Source organism: Rhodamnia argentea, chromosome 5 (genome assembly GCF_020921035.1).
Source record: "Rhodamnia argentea isolate NSW1041297 chromosome 5, ASM2092103v1, whole genome shotgun sequence".
NCBI classification, from domain to species: Eukaryota; Viridiplantae; Streptophyta; class Magnoliopsida; order Myrtales; family Myrtaceae; genus Rhodamnia; species Rhodamnia argentea.
In genome coordinates, this window is record NC_063154.1 from 8,192,740 (window position 1) to 8,209,591 (window position 16,852).

General features: G+C 40.2%; 2 protein-coding genes across 2 annotated transcripts; both read left to right on the forward strand.

Annotated features, from left to right (window-relative positions):
• The first annotated feature begins 200 nt into the window (after positions 1-200).
• LOC115739934 (kirola-like) lies at positions 201-13,067 on the forward strand. Its single transcript, XM_030673253.2, has 2 exons — positions 201-402; positions 12,800-13,067. Exons 1-2 carry the CDS (start codon positions 216-218, stop codon positions 13,063-13,065), a joined length of 453 nt encoding a protein of 150 aa, XP_030529113.1. The 5' UTR covers positions 201-215; the 3' UTR covers positions 13,066-13,067.
• Positions 9,283-9,924, forward strand: LOC115739929 (MLP-like protein 28). Its single transcript, XM_030673245.1, has 2 exons — positions 9,283-9,469; positions 9,547-9,924. Exons 1-2 carry the CDS (start codon positions 9,283-9,285, stop codon positions 9,837-9,839), a joined length of 480 nt encoding a protein of 159 aa, XP_030529105.1. The 3' UTR covers positions 9,840-9,924.
• Positions 13,068-16,852: the final 3,785 nt, after the last annotated feature.

Sequence of the window (16,852 nt, forward strand, 5' to 3'; positions counted from 1 at the left end):
ATTTACGACATATTAAATTGATTTTCTTTTCGAGTGCCATGTCATGATCTGAGAAAAGTAAAATCAACTAAAGTGGCAAAGGTATGCATGCCCAAGCCCTAAGCATTTCTATAAATTGCCTTCAGTGCTCACTGCTCATTCACAGTCTAGCTTCAACATATACTTCTCCGCAAAGTTTATTAACCTTTGTTTTGCCAAGAGCAGAAGGAGAGAACATGGCTCAATTGGGGAAGTTCGAGTCTCAGCTGGAGTTGAAATCACCAGCTGAGAAGGTATTTGATATCTTCCGGAGAAAATCCTACCTCTTCCCAAAAATCGTCCCTCAAATGGTTAAGGATGTAAAACTAGTAAGCGGTGATTGGGAGTCTGTGGGCTCAGTAAGGCTCTGGAATTATGTTGCTGGTAGGTCCACAACTTTGTCACTTATTTATGCCAACTTAACCGCTAACACCCACGTATCTTTTTTTTCTTATCTATATCTTTCTTCCGTTTTGTGATTTAGAGTTCGATCTCTGCATGTTTTCTTTTCGTTTCCATCGATTTCGATCCGATTGTTGTTGTTAATTCATCTTCCGGAGTTTGAGAATTAAAGCTGACAGATAAGTTCAACGTCAAGCTTGAATCTTTTAGCTTGTGGAAGATCTCCACAATTCATCAATGTTCCATGAGCTTCGGCTTCATGACCTCGGAACAAAGTTTTGATGAACGATCACTAAGGCGGATGTCTTGTTCCCATGTATAGTCTCTACTGATTTTGCCGATCTGAAAGTCTAAGTCGGTGGCGTTATTCGTGTATTAAGCTTGTGTTGATATTTCATATGCCTGAGCATGATGTGACGTCCAACTGGTGTCATATGCTAATTTAAGCATTAGTAAGTGGTCATATGTCAACTGAACCAGAGTACATACCACAGGAGATACCGAAAGCTGGAAGGAGACCATAGAAGCCATCGATGATGAGACGAAGTCCATCACATTCAATGGTTTGGAGGGAGACCCGATGAATCTTTACAAGAGCCTGAAGGGTTGCTACCAGCTCTCTTCAAAGGGTGAGCACTGCACGGCTAAAGCAGTTCTGACTTAGGAGAAGAAAAACGCCGACATTCCTAATCCCGACAAGTATCTTGAGGTCATGCGCGGACTGCTCATGGGTGCGGACGCCTACCTTCTCAATGCATGAAAAATAAGCTAAAGTGATAAGCCAGAATGTTTGGCCGGTGATATACTACGTGTATTACAGTTCTAGGTGGTGTGAAAATAATGATGCTTTGGAAACATGAAAGGAAAGGGATGTTAAGCTGCTTTCTAAGTGGGTAATCCTTTTAGGGCTTTCAACAATGCATGGTATTGTACTTTATGGTAAATATAATGTAAGCAGTAATTTGTGTGTCTACGTTCATCCAGTTTTGTTTACAGAAAAATTCTGCATTGGGTGTGACAGTTTCATAATTTTTTGTGGGCTGAAGTTTGCTTTCTTGTACGAGAAGAAAGGACCAGACAAACCATAAAGTTCGAAAATTGAGGAGTCGTGCAAATCTACCATGTTCTTTTATCACTCTATTCAAGTAAAAGAGATATATATTGTTGGGACAATTTGATTACTGATGAAGATAGAGGAGTTGTTTATAGTTTTTTTTAATGCTTTGATGCGTGATGACGATCACTGTCTTTAATGTATTATTTGCCTTCACTATTGTTACTGCCGGGTTTAAAACAAATATATATCCATGATATACACCACAGCCGCAAAGAAACGGATTCAGCAATTACTCAATTGATCTCTTGAAATTTCGTCTTAAATTTGTTAGTAAAGTTGTGTGTATTAAAAGAGAAGAAGAGAGAGTTGCGAAGAAGTTAGAGGCTGAGATTTGCTGTTCAACAGTGGCTCATCATTATTTCTCTTGCACTTCTCTTCTTTTGCCGACTTCAACATGTGAACATATATTCAAGCAGGACTTTTGCTGTTTTCATTTTTTCAACAAAAAGTCCGACTTATCAAAGAAGCAATTCAAGTTCAATATGGACTTTGCAAATTAGCGCCTTCTTCTTGGCCGCCATTAGACAGGTGTCGAATCTCCAACAAGTTTTGTCTTTCGTTTTTTCGGAATTTGACCCATTAAAAAGGATGTTGTTGTGACTGATTAAGGATGAGCCGTGAAATGCATGTGGGGCCGTCCGGCCAACACAGACTCAGTCGGGGCTTTCCACAGACGTAGATCGATATGTAATTGTGCCCTCTTCAGCACAATTGTAGGGTAAATTCCATCGAAATCACTATAACTAGTGTTACTTTAGGGTTTTACTTTCTTCTGGGTCGTTAAATGGTACCAGAGGAGTAGGAGATATAAAGAAAACACAAGGGTAACAACCTGGTAAATGCTCGTCGCCTAAGGAAATCACGGAATACACAGGGGCATACCGTTCGCCACCAAAGAATTCCACCTAAGGATCCAACGTGTGTAAGTCACTATTTAATAGAATTCGCCAAGGATATACGGAGTTATGACGAAACTCCAATTCAACAGTTCAATTCCACAAAAGGAAAAATGATACAAATAATTCATGAACTTTGGCTTTATATGTAACGTGGTCTCTAAATTTTTACTTTTGATCAATGTGACCCCTGGACTTTACCCAAAAATGTGCAATGTGGTCCCTAAACTTTTAATTTGTTCAACGTAATCCATAGAATTAGGATACTTGTTCAACTTAGTCTCTATACTTTATGAGAATATATAGTATTGCCACTGAGCTAGAATTAATGCAAGAATAATGTTGAATATTTTCATATAGTTCAAGGACTAAATTGAACATGTACCAAATGTCCAGGGACCACACTGATCAAATTAAAAGTTCAGGAGTTACGTTACACATTGAATCAAACTTTAGGAACTGTTTAATTATTGTCCTTTCAAAAAATTAATTGAAATATCATTTTTCCTCAAAGAAACTTTATAGAAGTTTACACTACTTAAAACAACCCTCCAGTTAGGCAAATCCCAAGTTTCTAATTATTTATTTTTCAAGATAACGGCCAAACACCCCTAGACAAACCCTAAACAAGAATATTGACTCTAGACTGAAGTGATCTGGAAACTAGAACAACATACACTTTTTAATATTTCCATTATGTCTAAAGCAAAGCCAAAAATATTATTTTTCCGGCGAGATAAATCGATTGCAATTGCAATTGAATAGTATTCTTTGTCCTTTCATCGATGCTTGCCTAATCATAGAAGGTGAATGCGGCGTGAACTGATCAATTTTTGCGGAACTATCAAAAGGGAAGTCGGAGGTGTTGAAGGAGAAGCTCGAGCTAGATGATGCGAACAAAAGGTGAACCTGCACAGCCTGTAAGGCGATGTCTTCAAACTGTAAAAGGTGTGTCGGGCAATCTACAAGCTCACTCCGAAGAAAGAGCCGTTGTTTGGCAACAGTGGTTATCGAGCACGAGAAGCTGACTCCAGTGTTTCGGCGCTGATGAATACATGGATGTGCTTACCTCTGTCACCAAAGATATGGATGCTTGTACGGATTCTGCAGCACGACAAGGAAAGGGAAAGAAAACAAAAAGGATGAAGCTAGGTCTATGTATCTTTGTTTGGGCTTATTTATGGTGGTCCATGTGTTGATGTTTAGAGTCGGAGAGAAATAACGACAGGGTATTTATGGTGGCTCAACCCAAACTAGGTTGTATAATATGTATTTATATGAGTGACTAATTACAATAAGGGTATAAATAAACACAATTATAGAAGTATCCCAATATATATAATTACACGTTAATACTCCCCATCAATCCGAAGTAGGTGTAATAATTGAGAAATTGGATCTTAATAGTGGATGACGCAGACTAGGTAATCCCTTTGTAAATATGTCTGCTAACCGATCCGTAGTAGGTACGTAGCGAACATATAGATCATCGAAAGAAACCCCCTCTTGAACAAAGTGAAAGTCCAACTTAAAGTGTTTGGCATGAGCATGAAATATGGGATTGAGAGTAAGATATGTCACAGAGATGTTGCCACAATAAATAGTGAGACGAGTAAAAAGTGGGACTTCAAGCTCATGAAGTAAATGCCGAATCCAATTGATCTTAGCAACACAATGAGTGACAACAATATACTCAGCTTCTGTACAAGAATGAGCCACGATGGGTTGCTTCTTGGCACTCTATGAAACAAGATTGGTGCCTAGAAATGCACAAAAACCTGATTGGAACGTCGAGTATCGGAGCATCCAACCCGGGCCGCATCCGCATAAGCTGTTAATGAAGTGGGAGAGCACTGCTCAATGAGTAATCCACGGGTGGATGTGCCATCTAAATACCGAAATATATGCTTGACGGCTTGTAGATGAGGTAATCTGGGTTGATGAACGAATTGGCTAACCAAGTTCACAGCAAAGCTAATAACAAGTCCGGTCATGGACGCATACCGTAAAGCACCAACCATCTATCGATACAGCATTGGAGGCGCGAGAAGTTCACCATCATGATCAGACAACAAAGTCTTCAATGCCAAGGGACTAAATATACAGGCTTTACCTTAATAGGTCAAAATTGCGCAAAAGGCTATCAACATACTTAGCTTGAGATAAAAGCGTATCATTAGATCGGTGATGAGCCTCAATGCCAAGAAAATAGTGAAGTGGTCCAAGATCCTTCATAACAAATTCTTGTGAGAGTCGAGTAATCAAAGACTATAATAAATGAGGAGTATTACCGACGACAAGGATATCATCAACATACAGCAAAAGATATAGACAACCCCAACAAGAAGCATAGACAAAAAACGAGGGATCAGCCTTGTTCGCCGTGAAACCCAATGAAAATAAAAAAAAACTACTAAAGCAAAGAAACCATGCACGTGGAGCTTGCTTAAACTACAAATGGCTTTTCGGAAACGGCACACGTGATTCGGGTATTCAGTATTAGAGAAACCGGGAGGTTGGCAGATGTGAACTTCCTCACAAAGGATGCTGTGTAAGAAGGCATTTTTAACATCAAGTTGATGTGCAACCTATCTTGATGAAATAGCAACAGAGAGAACAACCCGAATTGTAGCGGGTTCAATGATCGGGCTAAAAGTCTCGTCATAATCCAATCCTACCTATTGCTTAAGTCCTTGTGCAAGTAAATGAGCTTTGAAACATTTGATAGTTCCATCGGATTTTTCCTTAATGTTAAAAACCCATTTACAGCCGACTAAATTCTTAGAAGGGTTAGGTGGTACAAGATCCGACGTGTAATTAGTGACCAAGGCATTAAATTCATCTGTCATGGCCACTTTCCAATGTGGGTCAAGAATGGCCTTAGAATAGCCAATCGGTGTCTCTTCATGAAGAGAGTTAGAGAGATTAAAAAAATTTCTGGGTTTAGAAATTCCATATTTAGCACGAGGTTGCATAGGATGAGTGGGAAGAGAAGATACAGAAATAGAGGAGCTAGGTAGAGATGTAAAGAGTATTTGTGAATTTGATGTAGGAGGAATTTAATTAGAAGCATAATTAGGCTAGGACACAGTGCGTGGGTTTGAAAGGAGGGGCGGTAGAGGTGAAAAGAATTGAAACCGGATTGGATAGGTTGAGAGAAAGAAAGAGGTATATTAAGAGGTTGGGCTAGAGAAGTTGAAAGAGGCAGAGGAGGAGCTTGACGCTCAAAGGGGATAGAAGGAAGAATAGATTGATTGGAGGAAACAATAAGTGAAGGAATTGATTTGAAAAATTATTTGCGAAACTAAGAGTTGAAGGAATTTTTGAAAAGGGAAGATTATTCTCATCAGATCGAACATGATGATTGATAAAAACACAACCACTTGACCAATCAAGGCAACGATAGCCTTTGTGGTTCGGCACATACCCAAAAAATACACATGACATAGAATGAGGTACAAGTTTATGAGAGACACGAGATGGAAGAAAAGGATAACAAGCACAGCCAAAAATTTGAAAGAACGAATAATCAAACTAGAACCCAAATAAATAATGAAAATGGGAAATATTGGATAAGACAGGAGTGGGAAGCCGATTAATAGTGTAAACAGCAGTGAGAAGAGCATCGACCCAATATGAAAGAGGCATATGAGCATGGATTACTAAGGTTCGAGACATTTTGACTAAATATGTAATTTTGGGTTCCGACAAACCATTTTGAGATGGGATGTTTGGACAAGAAAAGCATTGAACAATACCATTTTCATGTAAATATATTTGGAATGAATTATTGGTATATTCAACATATTTTCAATAAAACAACGGAAGCGGTGAAAGTGAGTAGGCACTTCAAATTTATTTGTCATCGGAAAATTCCAAGTGCATCGAGAGTAGTCATCAACGAATAACATAAAATAATTAAAATTAGAATTGGATAAAATGGGACTCGTCCATACATCAAAATGAATTACAACTAAAGGAAAAGAAGCTAGATGACTAATAGACTCAAAAGGCAATCGGTGAGATTTACCCACAAGACAAGACTCACATGATGCTGACCTAGAACTAGAATTGCAAACACGACTCAAAACTTGTTTATTTGGATGACCTATATGAGCATGCCAGCGAGTGAGTGAAGCAGAAGAAGCTACAATAGGGTACAAGTGAGACAACACCAAGGAGTTGGAAATTGGATAAAGAGCATGAGAAGAATCAGCTTGGAGGAGGATTTTCCCGGATCGTTGGCCCTTCAAAGAAAAGGATGAACCATTAAAATCAATAGTACAAGAATTTTTATGGCAAAGTTGAGTGACAGAGAGAAGATCACGAGCAAGATTAGGGACATGACGGACAAGTGATAATAGCAAAGATCGAGAATCAGTATGTAAAAAGGCTTTACCGACTTGCTTAATAGGCAACAAATGACCATCACTAGCTAAAACTTTTTTTGAATCATAAAAGGGTCTAGGATTTAGAATTTTACCAATGTCGCTAGTCATGTGTGCCAATGCTCCGCTGCTAAGATACCACATTGGATAAGAGGTCTTACCAACTAAGAGAGCTGAGAAATAGTCCTATAGATCGGTGGTAGTGAAGGCATAGGTTAAATCTTTGCCGACATTATAGCGCAATGTGCCTGGCTCCATTATAGATCCGACAAGAAATATGACGCCTAGATCCAAGAATGCCTACCTAAGTGAATGGGGAACACGGGGCCTCGAACCACTACGAGGACCACTAGAGGAAGGGAAGGATCGATCAACATAGGGGATAGAGAATGACTGCAAATTAAATCGATCATTGGGGGCTTTCCAAACCGATTGATCATGTGTGAATCGTCCACCTCGTCCTCGACCATATCTTTGGCCCCTAAAATTGCATCCACCACGACTTCCTCGAAATGGTGGATTGGGTGAAGTGGCATGACCAATTAAAGCATGATGAAAATCAGATGAAGATGAGGCATTCGATTTTCGGAGAAATCATTCTCCTTGTACGAGGGGGCATGACTGGAGATCACCAAATGAAAGAATAGTAGGGTCATTGATGACCAGTGTGACAAAAGGATCATAATCTAATGGGAGCCCATTAAGGGCTTGAATCACCAAGTCCTTATCGGAGACGGAGCAATTGATTGCGGTGAGAGAGTCTGCAATTGACTTGAGATGTTGAAGATAATCAAACATTGATCGATCGAGTTTCTTAACGACGTTCTGAAAATCAAGCTTTAGTCCAATTTCCTTGGCCGCACATCAATCAGTAAAATGTTACCCTATAGCAAGCCAAATCTCCCGATATGTCCAAAGATCATGAACTTCACGGTAAATCTCAACTATGATGGTTGAGTTAATCAAACTGTGAACGCATTGATCTGTCTTGATCCAGATGAAATAAGAGGTATTGGCCACCATAGTACCATTCTGGTCATTGATAAGCATATGCGGACACGTAAAAGATCCATCCACATATCCCAGCAGATCGTTACTGATTAAAATTGGTTCAAACTGAGATTTCCACGATCGATAATTGTTTGCATCAAGTTTGATGGAGACGAGATTAGAAATGTTGGGAAGAACAAGAGATGGCGAGGCTGATTGCATAGCAGTAAATTGAGCAATAGCAGAGATCGAAGCAGTAGAGAAAAGAGAAGAGGAAGTGAAAGTGGGCGGTATATTATTGAGAGGTGATGGGAAATTGGGTTTAAGAGAGAGAAGATGATGGCCCAAAGAGATGGCAGAGAAGAAGAATAATTCACAAATGTATTGAACATTGTTGAGGCAATAATTAGAGCAATGGAAGTGTTGATTTGGGGCAAAGATGTTGAAGAACGTGATACATTTTCCTACTATGATACCATATTGATGTTTAGAGTCAAAGAGAAATAACGGCATAATGTTTATGGTGGCTCAACCCAAACTAGGATTGTGTAATATGTATTTATATAAGCGACTAATTACAATAAGGGTATAAATAAACACAATTACAGAAATATCCTAATGTACGTAAAATTGCATGTTTATACTATGAATGCATTTTCTAGGTATAGTCAGAATATATATAAGGTCTTGATAGTTAATCAATGCTCAGGCAAATTTTTATGTTTAAGACATGGTCACAGGTTAGAGTTCGGGATACCTTGACTCGCTTTATCATCGAAGGAGTACTTAAGGAAAAAACCGGAGAGATGCTCTCACAAATTTGCAATCCATAGCTCTCCTCGACATGTCCAACTTTAGTCAATGGATCCACGACCAAAGCATCTCAGTTCTTATCTCTATGTTTCTCGGGGAAGGACCATGAAGAATCTGATTCATCAGTGACCACACGGCCGTGAATTTGATTCCATGTACTATTGTATCTGGGCAATTTGATCCTTAAATTGTTCCTCTTATCCTTACCAAAAGCTTCCTTTTTTGTGGACCTGGGCATATCCTCAAATTATTTTGAGGATAATGCTCGGAAAAAGGTATAGGATAGGGATTGTAACGACCCACATTTTGTTCCTATACAAATTGCCGTAACTCGCCTTTAGTGGCAGCTCATTTTCTAATTCGCGACATTTTACACTCATGTATCAGGGTGGGATTCCTTGCGATCATAAGGGAAAATGTAAGTCTCAAGAAACAATCTACCAGGGGACCATGGAATATGTCGTTCTATTCAATTTTTATTGGATGAGTCTTAGTATACTTAGTATTAACGAAGGGATACAACAAAGATATTTATCTGTACTGCGTATATATAAAGCGACGTCTCAAGGTATTCGTGTCACACGGTTGAAGCGCACATGCTATCACCGTATCAGCTTGATCACTGAGGATCTAACACAAAAGAGGAGAAGAAAAAAGAATGACTGTCCACGGGAAGGTGGAGACAGACGTGGAGATCAAGGCTCCGGCTGACAAGTTCCACCAAGTCATCAGCTGCCGGCCCCACCACATCTCCAACATGTCCCCCGGGACGGTCCGGGGCGTCGATCTGCACGACGGCGACTGGGGCAAGGCCGGATCCATCATCTGCTGGAGCTACACGCATGGTATATATATTCAAATAGTACCGATGAAAGGGGCTTTGTTTTATAACTAAACCCTTTGCGCCCAATGAACTTTGCAGATGGAGAGACTAAGGTCGCGAAAGAGGTGATAGAAGCCATAGATAACGAGAAGAACTTGACGAGGTTCCGAGTGATTGAAGGCGACCTGATGAAGCTGTACAAGAACTTTGTCTTCGTCGTCCAGGCCACGCCCAAGGAAGGAGGTGGGAGCATCATCCGCTGGACGCTCGAGTTCGAGAAGCTGAGCGAGGAAGTAACTGAGCCCTACTCGCTGCTCCAGCTATGCACCCATCTCAGCAAGGACATCGATCTTCACCTCATGGAACAGGCTCAGGTTCAGGCTCAGGCCTAGCAGAAACTAAGGAACTGGATTTTTATGTATATGCACTGGTTTGCTGTCTCTGGCGAGTTCGACGCTTTGTGTGTTTGAACATGTTTTACTATGTGTCTCTGTACTGAAAGGAATAAGCTGAGAAAGGAATGGTCTTCAAATAGATAGTTAAATGTCTCTACTGTTTCCATGTGTTTGTGGGACTTTCATTTGTTGTTCAAGTGATGATGTGCGTCGCAAAATGATTTGTTATGCGATCCAACATAAGCAATTATTCAACCATCGATCATAGGACGGTGGTTGGTGAACAAGACATAGTAATTTCTGGTAATATGAACTCTATCCGGCCAAAGGGGTCTAAGAACTCATCTCACTTTCTGAATAGGGGTATGTATAAAACTTTTCACGCCAAGATAAATGACCGGAATGACGACGAACGGCCAATAAAGCACGTAAAGTTTAAAAAATCGTTCCATGGAAATCATTTTGATTAAAACAAATGCACCCCAATGTGCATGTGTCTAAAACATTTCTGAAATGATTAGCAAAATTAAGCTGGTTCGGCGCCTGAACCCTTTGCCTATCCTCCTCCTCCTCCTCCATTGGAAGACCTTCGCGAGCTTGGGCCGACCATTCACAAACCTGGGGGACAATAGAAGATAGGGTCACTGCATGGCAAGCCACACCATGGATAGAATCATAAGAATTTGATGACTAGCTTGTAATTTTACGCGCAACTTTCTCTGAGAAAATTCACGGACGTATTGAAAAATTTTCTCAAATTCCACCCTTATTTGTCCTTTCATCGATGCTTGCCTAACCGTAGAGTGTTAATGCAGCGTGAACTGATTAGTTTTTGCGCAATTATCCGAAGGGAAGTCAGAGGCGTTGAAGGAGAACGTGGAGTTAGACGATGTCTTCAACACTGCAGGAAGGTGTGCTGGGCGATCTGCAAACTCACTCGGAATAAAGAACGGCGGTTTCGCAACAATGACGAACGAGTACAAGAAGCCGACTCTGGTGTTCTGGCGGTGATGATAAGTACACAGATGTGTTTACCAATGTCACCAAAGACATGGATGCTTATATGGATGCCGCAGCATGAAAAGAGAAGGGGAAACGAAGGATAACGCTAGGATCTATATATCTTTGTTTGGGCTTTACATATGGTGATCTATGGCTGTTTTCCATAGGTATAGGCAAAATATATATAAGGTCTTGATGGTTAATCAATGTTCAGGCAAATGTTTATGTTTCGGACGTGATCATACACCAAAGTTACCGGGATACCGTGACTCACTTAATCGTCGACCAGTACTTAAGGAAAAAAAAAATCATCAACCAGTACTTAAGGAAAAAAAAAATTAGAGAGATGCTCTCACTAATTTGCGACAACAAAATACATAATCTTACTGAAAAATTACCCAAGAAGTCTTAAACTTATTACACTTTGGCCACCTTAGTCCTAAACTTTTTAATTGTGCCAATTAATTCCTAAACCTTTTGATAATTTTTCAATTTAATCATTCCGACCAATTTTGCCCGAAAATTGCTCACATGGACACCAACCTTCTTACGGGACACGGTCGGCGCTAATATGAAACTTTTTTGAATTTTTTCTTTTTGAAAATTTTATTACTATTTTTTGTTTTTTGTTGTTGAGGACAGATCGGGGCCATCGGCCACCAGCCAAGGCCCGGTGACCTTTATCGTCAACTGCGGGCAAGATCGTGATGCCCATCGAGCAGACCTTGCTAGCTGTCCATCAGCTGCTAGCAAGGCTCGCGACCCTCACTAGCCGATGGGTGAAGGCTGGCAGCCCTTGCCGGCGGCCGTGAGGGCTCATGGCCCTCCCTCGGATCTAAGCGAGGGCAGCGAGACCTTGCCGGCTGTGGGCAAGGATTGTGGCCTCCTTGCCTAGCTATGAGCGAGAGATACTAGCCCTTGCCTTGTGGAAAACAAGGGCTTCGCGGCCCTATCCAGAGGCCGGCAAGGGTCGCCAATGACCGATGGCTGTTAACAATTAAAAAGGAAAAAAAAGATAAAAATTTTAAAATTTTTAAAATTTTTTTAAAAAATTCACTCGGCATCGATCGTACTACATAGGATGATCGTCATCCACATTAATAATTTCTCGCTAAAATTGATATGAAGGATTAAATTGATAAATTGATAAAAATGTTTAGGACTCAATTGGTACAATTACATTCGATAAAAAAAAAAATGATACAATTAAAAAATTTATAATTGAATTGGCCAAAGTGCAATAAGTTTAGGACTTTTTACGGGGAAGGATCATCTTATTCTATAGCTATCCTGGATAAATACAACTACAGTAAATGGATCCACGACCAACGCACCCTCAGTTTTTGTGTCTATTTTTCACGGGGAAGGATCATGTAGAATCTGATTCTTCAGTGACCATACGGCCTTGAATTTGATCCATGTGTTATTGCAATTGGCCAATTTGGTCCATCGATTGTTCCTCTTATCCTTAATAAAAGCTTCTTAAAAAAAAAAAACCTGGACATATCCCTAAAATAAATAGAAGATAATGCTCGAAAAGAGGAATATAATGGAAATAGTAACGACCACATTTTGTTGCTAACACAAATTCCCAAAACGCGATTTTAGTGACAATGGATTTTCTAATCCCCGATAATTACGGTCATATATCCCAATCTAAAGTGGGATTCCTTGTGATCATAAGGGAAAACAGATGAACGTATCATTCATACAGATGAACGTGTCACGACACTTTGCTCATTGAATAACATGTCATGGTCAATAGCATGTATAGTCTCTGCTGATTTCCGATCTGAAAGTCTCAGTCGGTGGAGAGAGGATGCTCCCGTGTCAAGCTTGTGGTGAATTTGTTCATGCCTGGGCATGGAGTGAAGTCCGACAGAATTGGAGTCATACATGATTTTAAGGATGAATAAGTAGTCATACGTCAACTGAACTACAGTAACATGCCACAGGTGATTGCGAGAGCGGGAAGGAGACTGTGGAAGCTTTCGCCGACGACCCGAAATCCATCACATTTACTTACTTGGATGGAGCGGCGATGGATCTCTACAAGAGCCTCAAGGTGGGCTTCCAGTTCTCTTCGGAGGGCGAACACTGCATGACGAAAAAGGTTCTGGCTTACGAGAAGCGCAATGCCAACGTTCCCGACGCGGATAAGTACCTGGAGTTCACGTGTGGCATGCTCCCCAGCGTTGACGCCTACCTTCTCAAGGCGTGAAAGATGAGCTTAAAATGGGAAATCGATATATTTTCATTCGTGATGTGTTAGGTGGTGTGAAATAATGATCCTTTAGAAGCATGAAAGGAAAAGGATGTTTAGTTGCTTATTAAGTATTTAAGAGCTTTCGTCAATGCATGGTATTGAGCTACAAATTATTTATAATTTAAGTAGTATTTTGTGTGCATCAATTCATCCATTTGGGTTTACGGAGCAATCTGCATGTGGTATAATCATTTCATAATTTTTTTGTGGCCCGAAGTATGCTTTTTACCAAACCAGTAAAAAATAAAATTTCGGGCTTCTATCAGAGTTCGTACACTCTTGAAAGGGGAACTAGGGTTCTTCCTTTCATCTGCCTTAGGGAGCGGGCATGACTTGTTACGTGATGACACCTAAATTTTGGTAACCTGTTTTAAATATTCATTATATAAAAAATTTAGGAAACGATCCGGATCTCTAACAAAAAAATCGACAATCGCATTTGCATATTAGTTTCATCTTTCCTACATTATTAAACTCATCATTTGCATGAGACCGACGGCGATGGACTTAAAAAAAGGAAGTCTTAAGCTTAATCATTTGGTTTAAGTTCACTAAGATTGGACCGAGCAGGCTCACCCGTGTCCAACGTGTCGAATATCTAAATTCGATCCTATCAACAATGCAAGAAAGTAATGGAAATTCGCACAACACAAAAATTTACGTGGTTCGGTAGCGGAGATGTTCCGCTTACCTACGTCCACGGGGAGATGATATCTGTTTTACTAATAACGTAGAAAAGTGTATAACCGCTCTTTCTCACACCCTCTCTATATCATAGAGACCTGTTTCGCCCTAAATATATATAGCAAAACCTTACATGGCACAAATTACAAAATTACCCACAAATTACAAAATTGCCCGCGACCCCCGCCGGGGCGGGCCCCCCGGACCCCCGCCCGCTCACCGGGAAGCGGGACCCCCGTTCTGTCCAATCGCAGGGAGCCTTTCGGAACCGCCTCATAATCTCTTGAATAATAGAATACAAGACATTAACCTCAACACAACGACCATACGCGAATTTCTTCATCCATCACTCCCGACTTCGAGGAGTCGTGCAAGTGGTCAAGAGACAATGAAAGAGGAACTCTCGACCGGAGAATTACCAAAAAAAAATGCTCTAAGTCTATTTGTAATTATGCCAATTTAATCCTAAATTTCTTTTTCGATTCAGTCCTAAATGTTTTGTAATTGTACCAACTCGGTCCATCCGGCCAATTTTGGCTAAACGGCGCTAACGTGAACCCTAGCCCGCGACACATTATTTTAATATTTTTTTGAATTTTTTCTTTTCTTTTTCTTTCTTCTTTTTTTCCATACCTCTTCTTCCTCAAGCCAGTCGCCGGCAACCGGCTAGAGAAGTTGTAATAGGTTTATGACTTTTTTTCTATAATTTTCCCCTCCGTCGAAGACATAAGTTGTCTTCGTGTCCAATGCGCTGTGGCCATAATGCCACCGGAGGCTGTTGTCCCTATTCACACTAGTGACACATCTAGGAGATCGTACACCATCCCCTGTCAGATACAACATTTTTTTTTTCTTGTGATCACTCATATGGAAAGGTTTCCTATTACAACCGTCTTCGAATCTTTGGTAGTGATTGTTTTGTCCACTATGTTTCACGTGAACGCACGAAATTAGAATCCCGAATCGCCAATTCAAGACTTGGACATCTTTTGTGTCGATGAGCTCATATAATTTGGATCATCCACCGAGATTTTCATTAAAATCCCCTAATCTTTTTTTATTGAAATTTGCCAGTTTCAGTCAAAATACATCATGGGAAGTTGCAGATTTTATAAGTATTGTATGGCGGAAACAATTAATTCTTGCAGCTATGGATATGGTAGGAATCACAACAGTTTTCAGTCTCTTTAATTCATCCAGACTTCTGACACATTATAAAGGGTGGAGGTGTGAATAGTTAATGAGGAGCTGTGAAATGCTGTGGCCGATGTAGGGTGGCTGAGGAACAAATCCTCGAATTTCACATGTCCAACAAAGATTTCAGTTGCGTAAGCTCCACTGGGATTGCCTCCGATAATCATGGCATTGATTGGTTCTTGGATAAGGCATCTTCCGAGTTGGGCCAGGTTCATTCAGTAACTCGCTCGAGTCGAGATTTGTCTTTAATTCCAAACGCATCATCACTTCAATAAGTATTCAAGATTAATATTCTCTCCATAATCAATTAATTTGTCACCATAATGGAGTAAGAAAAGTCCCTCAAGCATCCAAGAAAGTGACGCCGACAATCCAACCAGCAGAGATACACTAAATTTGCCTTGACCGTTAGATGAGCCTTTCAATCTTCTTGAACTATATTGGGCATAAAGACATTTAGAGTGTCAAGAGTTTCATATAGCGTCCACATTAGTGTCAAAAAATTTTGTCGGCTCATTTAAATGCCAAATCGGAGAAAAAGCGATTACTAAAGTACCTCCGACGATAATTCCCGCCAAAAATTTTATGTGGGTTTTATTATATTACGGATAATCCAAAATTGACATTTTTTATATTAAAAATGGAGATCTAAAGTGGAGTATAATGTGGTTGGACTTTCCATAAACAACGTATGAAAAAGAATCAATCAATACGATCTTCAATGGTGCGAATACGAATAGTGAGACCAAAGTAACGGAGAGAGAGCGCAAGCGAGCGAGCCCTAGATCTAGACATGGACAGGGAGAACTCAGCTAGTAGATCCGAGCTTGCGGAACACATCGAGCCGGTGCAAATCAACAAATCGGAGATCGGTGGGAAAAAGCTATTTGCCATGAAGAACATCAACTCGGGGACTATGGTGCTACTCACCGGAGCTATCGCGATAGAGAGAGGGATTGTCTAGAAAGCACCTACACTTTTCGGGGGTCTTCGTGTCATGTCCGACGCTCTCCGATATGCAATTGACAAAGGTTAGTGCTCCAAACATACCAGTGATACGCGAGTCTAACATCTCGACATGCATGGGGTCAATTTTAAGCATTTTCAATAAATTAGGGGTCAAAATGTAAATTTATCCAAAATCTATATGCTTAAGTCATATATCTAGCCACTCCAAAATTAGTATACCCAGCCACAAAAAAAAAAAAGAAAAAAGAAAAAATCTAATCGTGAATCCTTTTAGAATAAGGAGAAACTCACCGCCGATATTTTTGTATATATGATAATATATTAAAAGAATACATTTAATATACAACATGTCCCAATATATCGAAATTGTCTTTTTTATTTATTTATTTATAGAAATAACGTGTCGTGTCGTGCCGTGTGTCGTATTGTGTATCGGTGTCGGTGCTACTTAAAGGATCATGACGGAGGATTTGGGTTCAGCGAGATCAAGCAGTTGGTTATATGGAAGAATTTCATGAGCCGAGTTATGGGCTGTGTTTCGAAATGTTGAAGAACATGTCACCTGATTAGTACTCTGTCTTCACTCTTCAGGGGAAAATGATGAGGGTTTTCAGGTTCCGGATCTGAGCATTTCAGGATAGAGGCAAGTGAGAGCACTCAACTTCGATGACGGCGACCATGCTAGCTTTTCTCCCCCTTTTCGCTGGCATCAGTGGTCACCATTGAAGCGACCGCCTTCATTACTTTCCTCATCTTCATCAGAACATCATCATCTTCCACCTTTTCTTCTTCTTCGATTGTTTGCAAAACCCTAGCTGGAAAAAAAAATCCTAATTTTATCTATAATTTTGTTTGCAACAAAAATTACGGTTTACATTTGCGGAAAGATACA

Bases quoted from the DNA above. Each gene is read 5' to 3' on its own strand.
- LOC115739934 (XM_030673253.2), top strand. From the start codon at position 216: ATGGCTCAATTGGGGAAGTTCGAGTCTCAGCTGGAGTTGAAATCACCA. The intron at 403-12,799 runs GTAGGTCCACAA...AACATGCCACAG, and splicing joins GCTCTGGAATTATGTTGCTG to GTGATTGCGAGAGCGGGAAG.
- LOC115739929 (XM_030673245.1), top strand. From the start codon at position 9,283: ATGACTGTCCACGGGAAGGTGGAGACAGACGTGGAGATCAAGGCTCCG. The intron at 9,470-9,546 runs GTATATATATTC...TGAACTTTGCAG, and splicing joins CTGCTGGAGCTACACGCATG to ATGGAGAGACTAAGGTCGCG.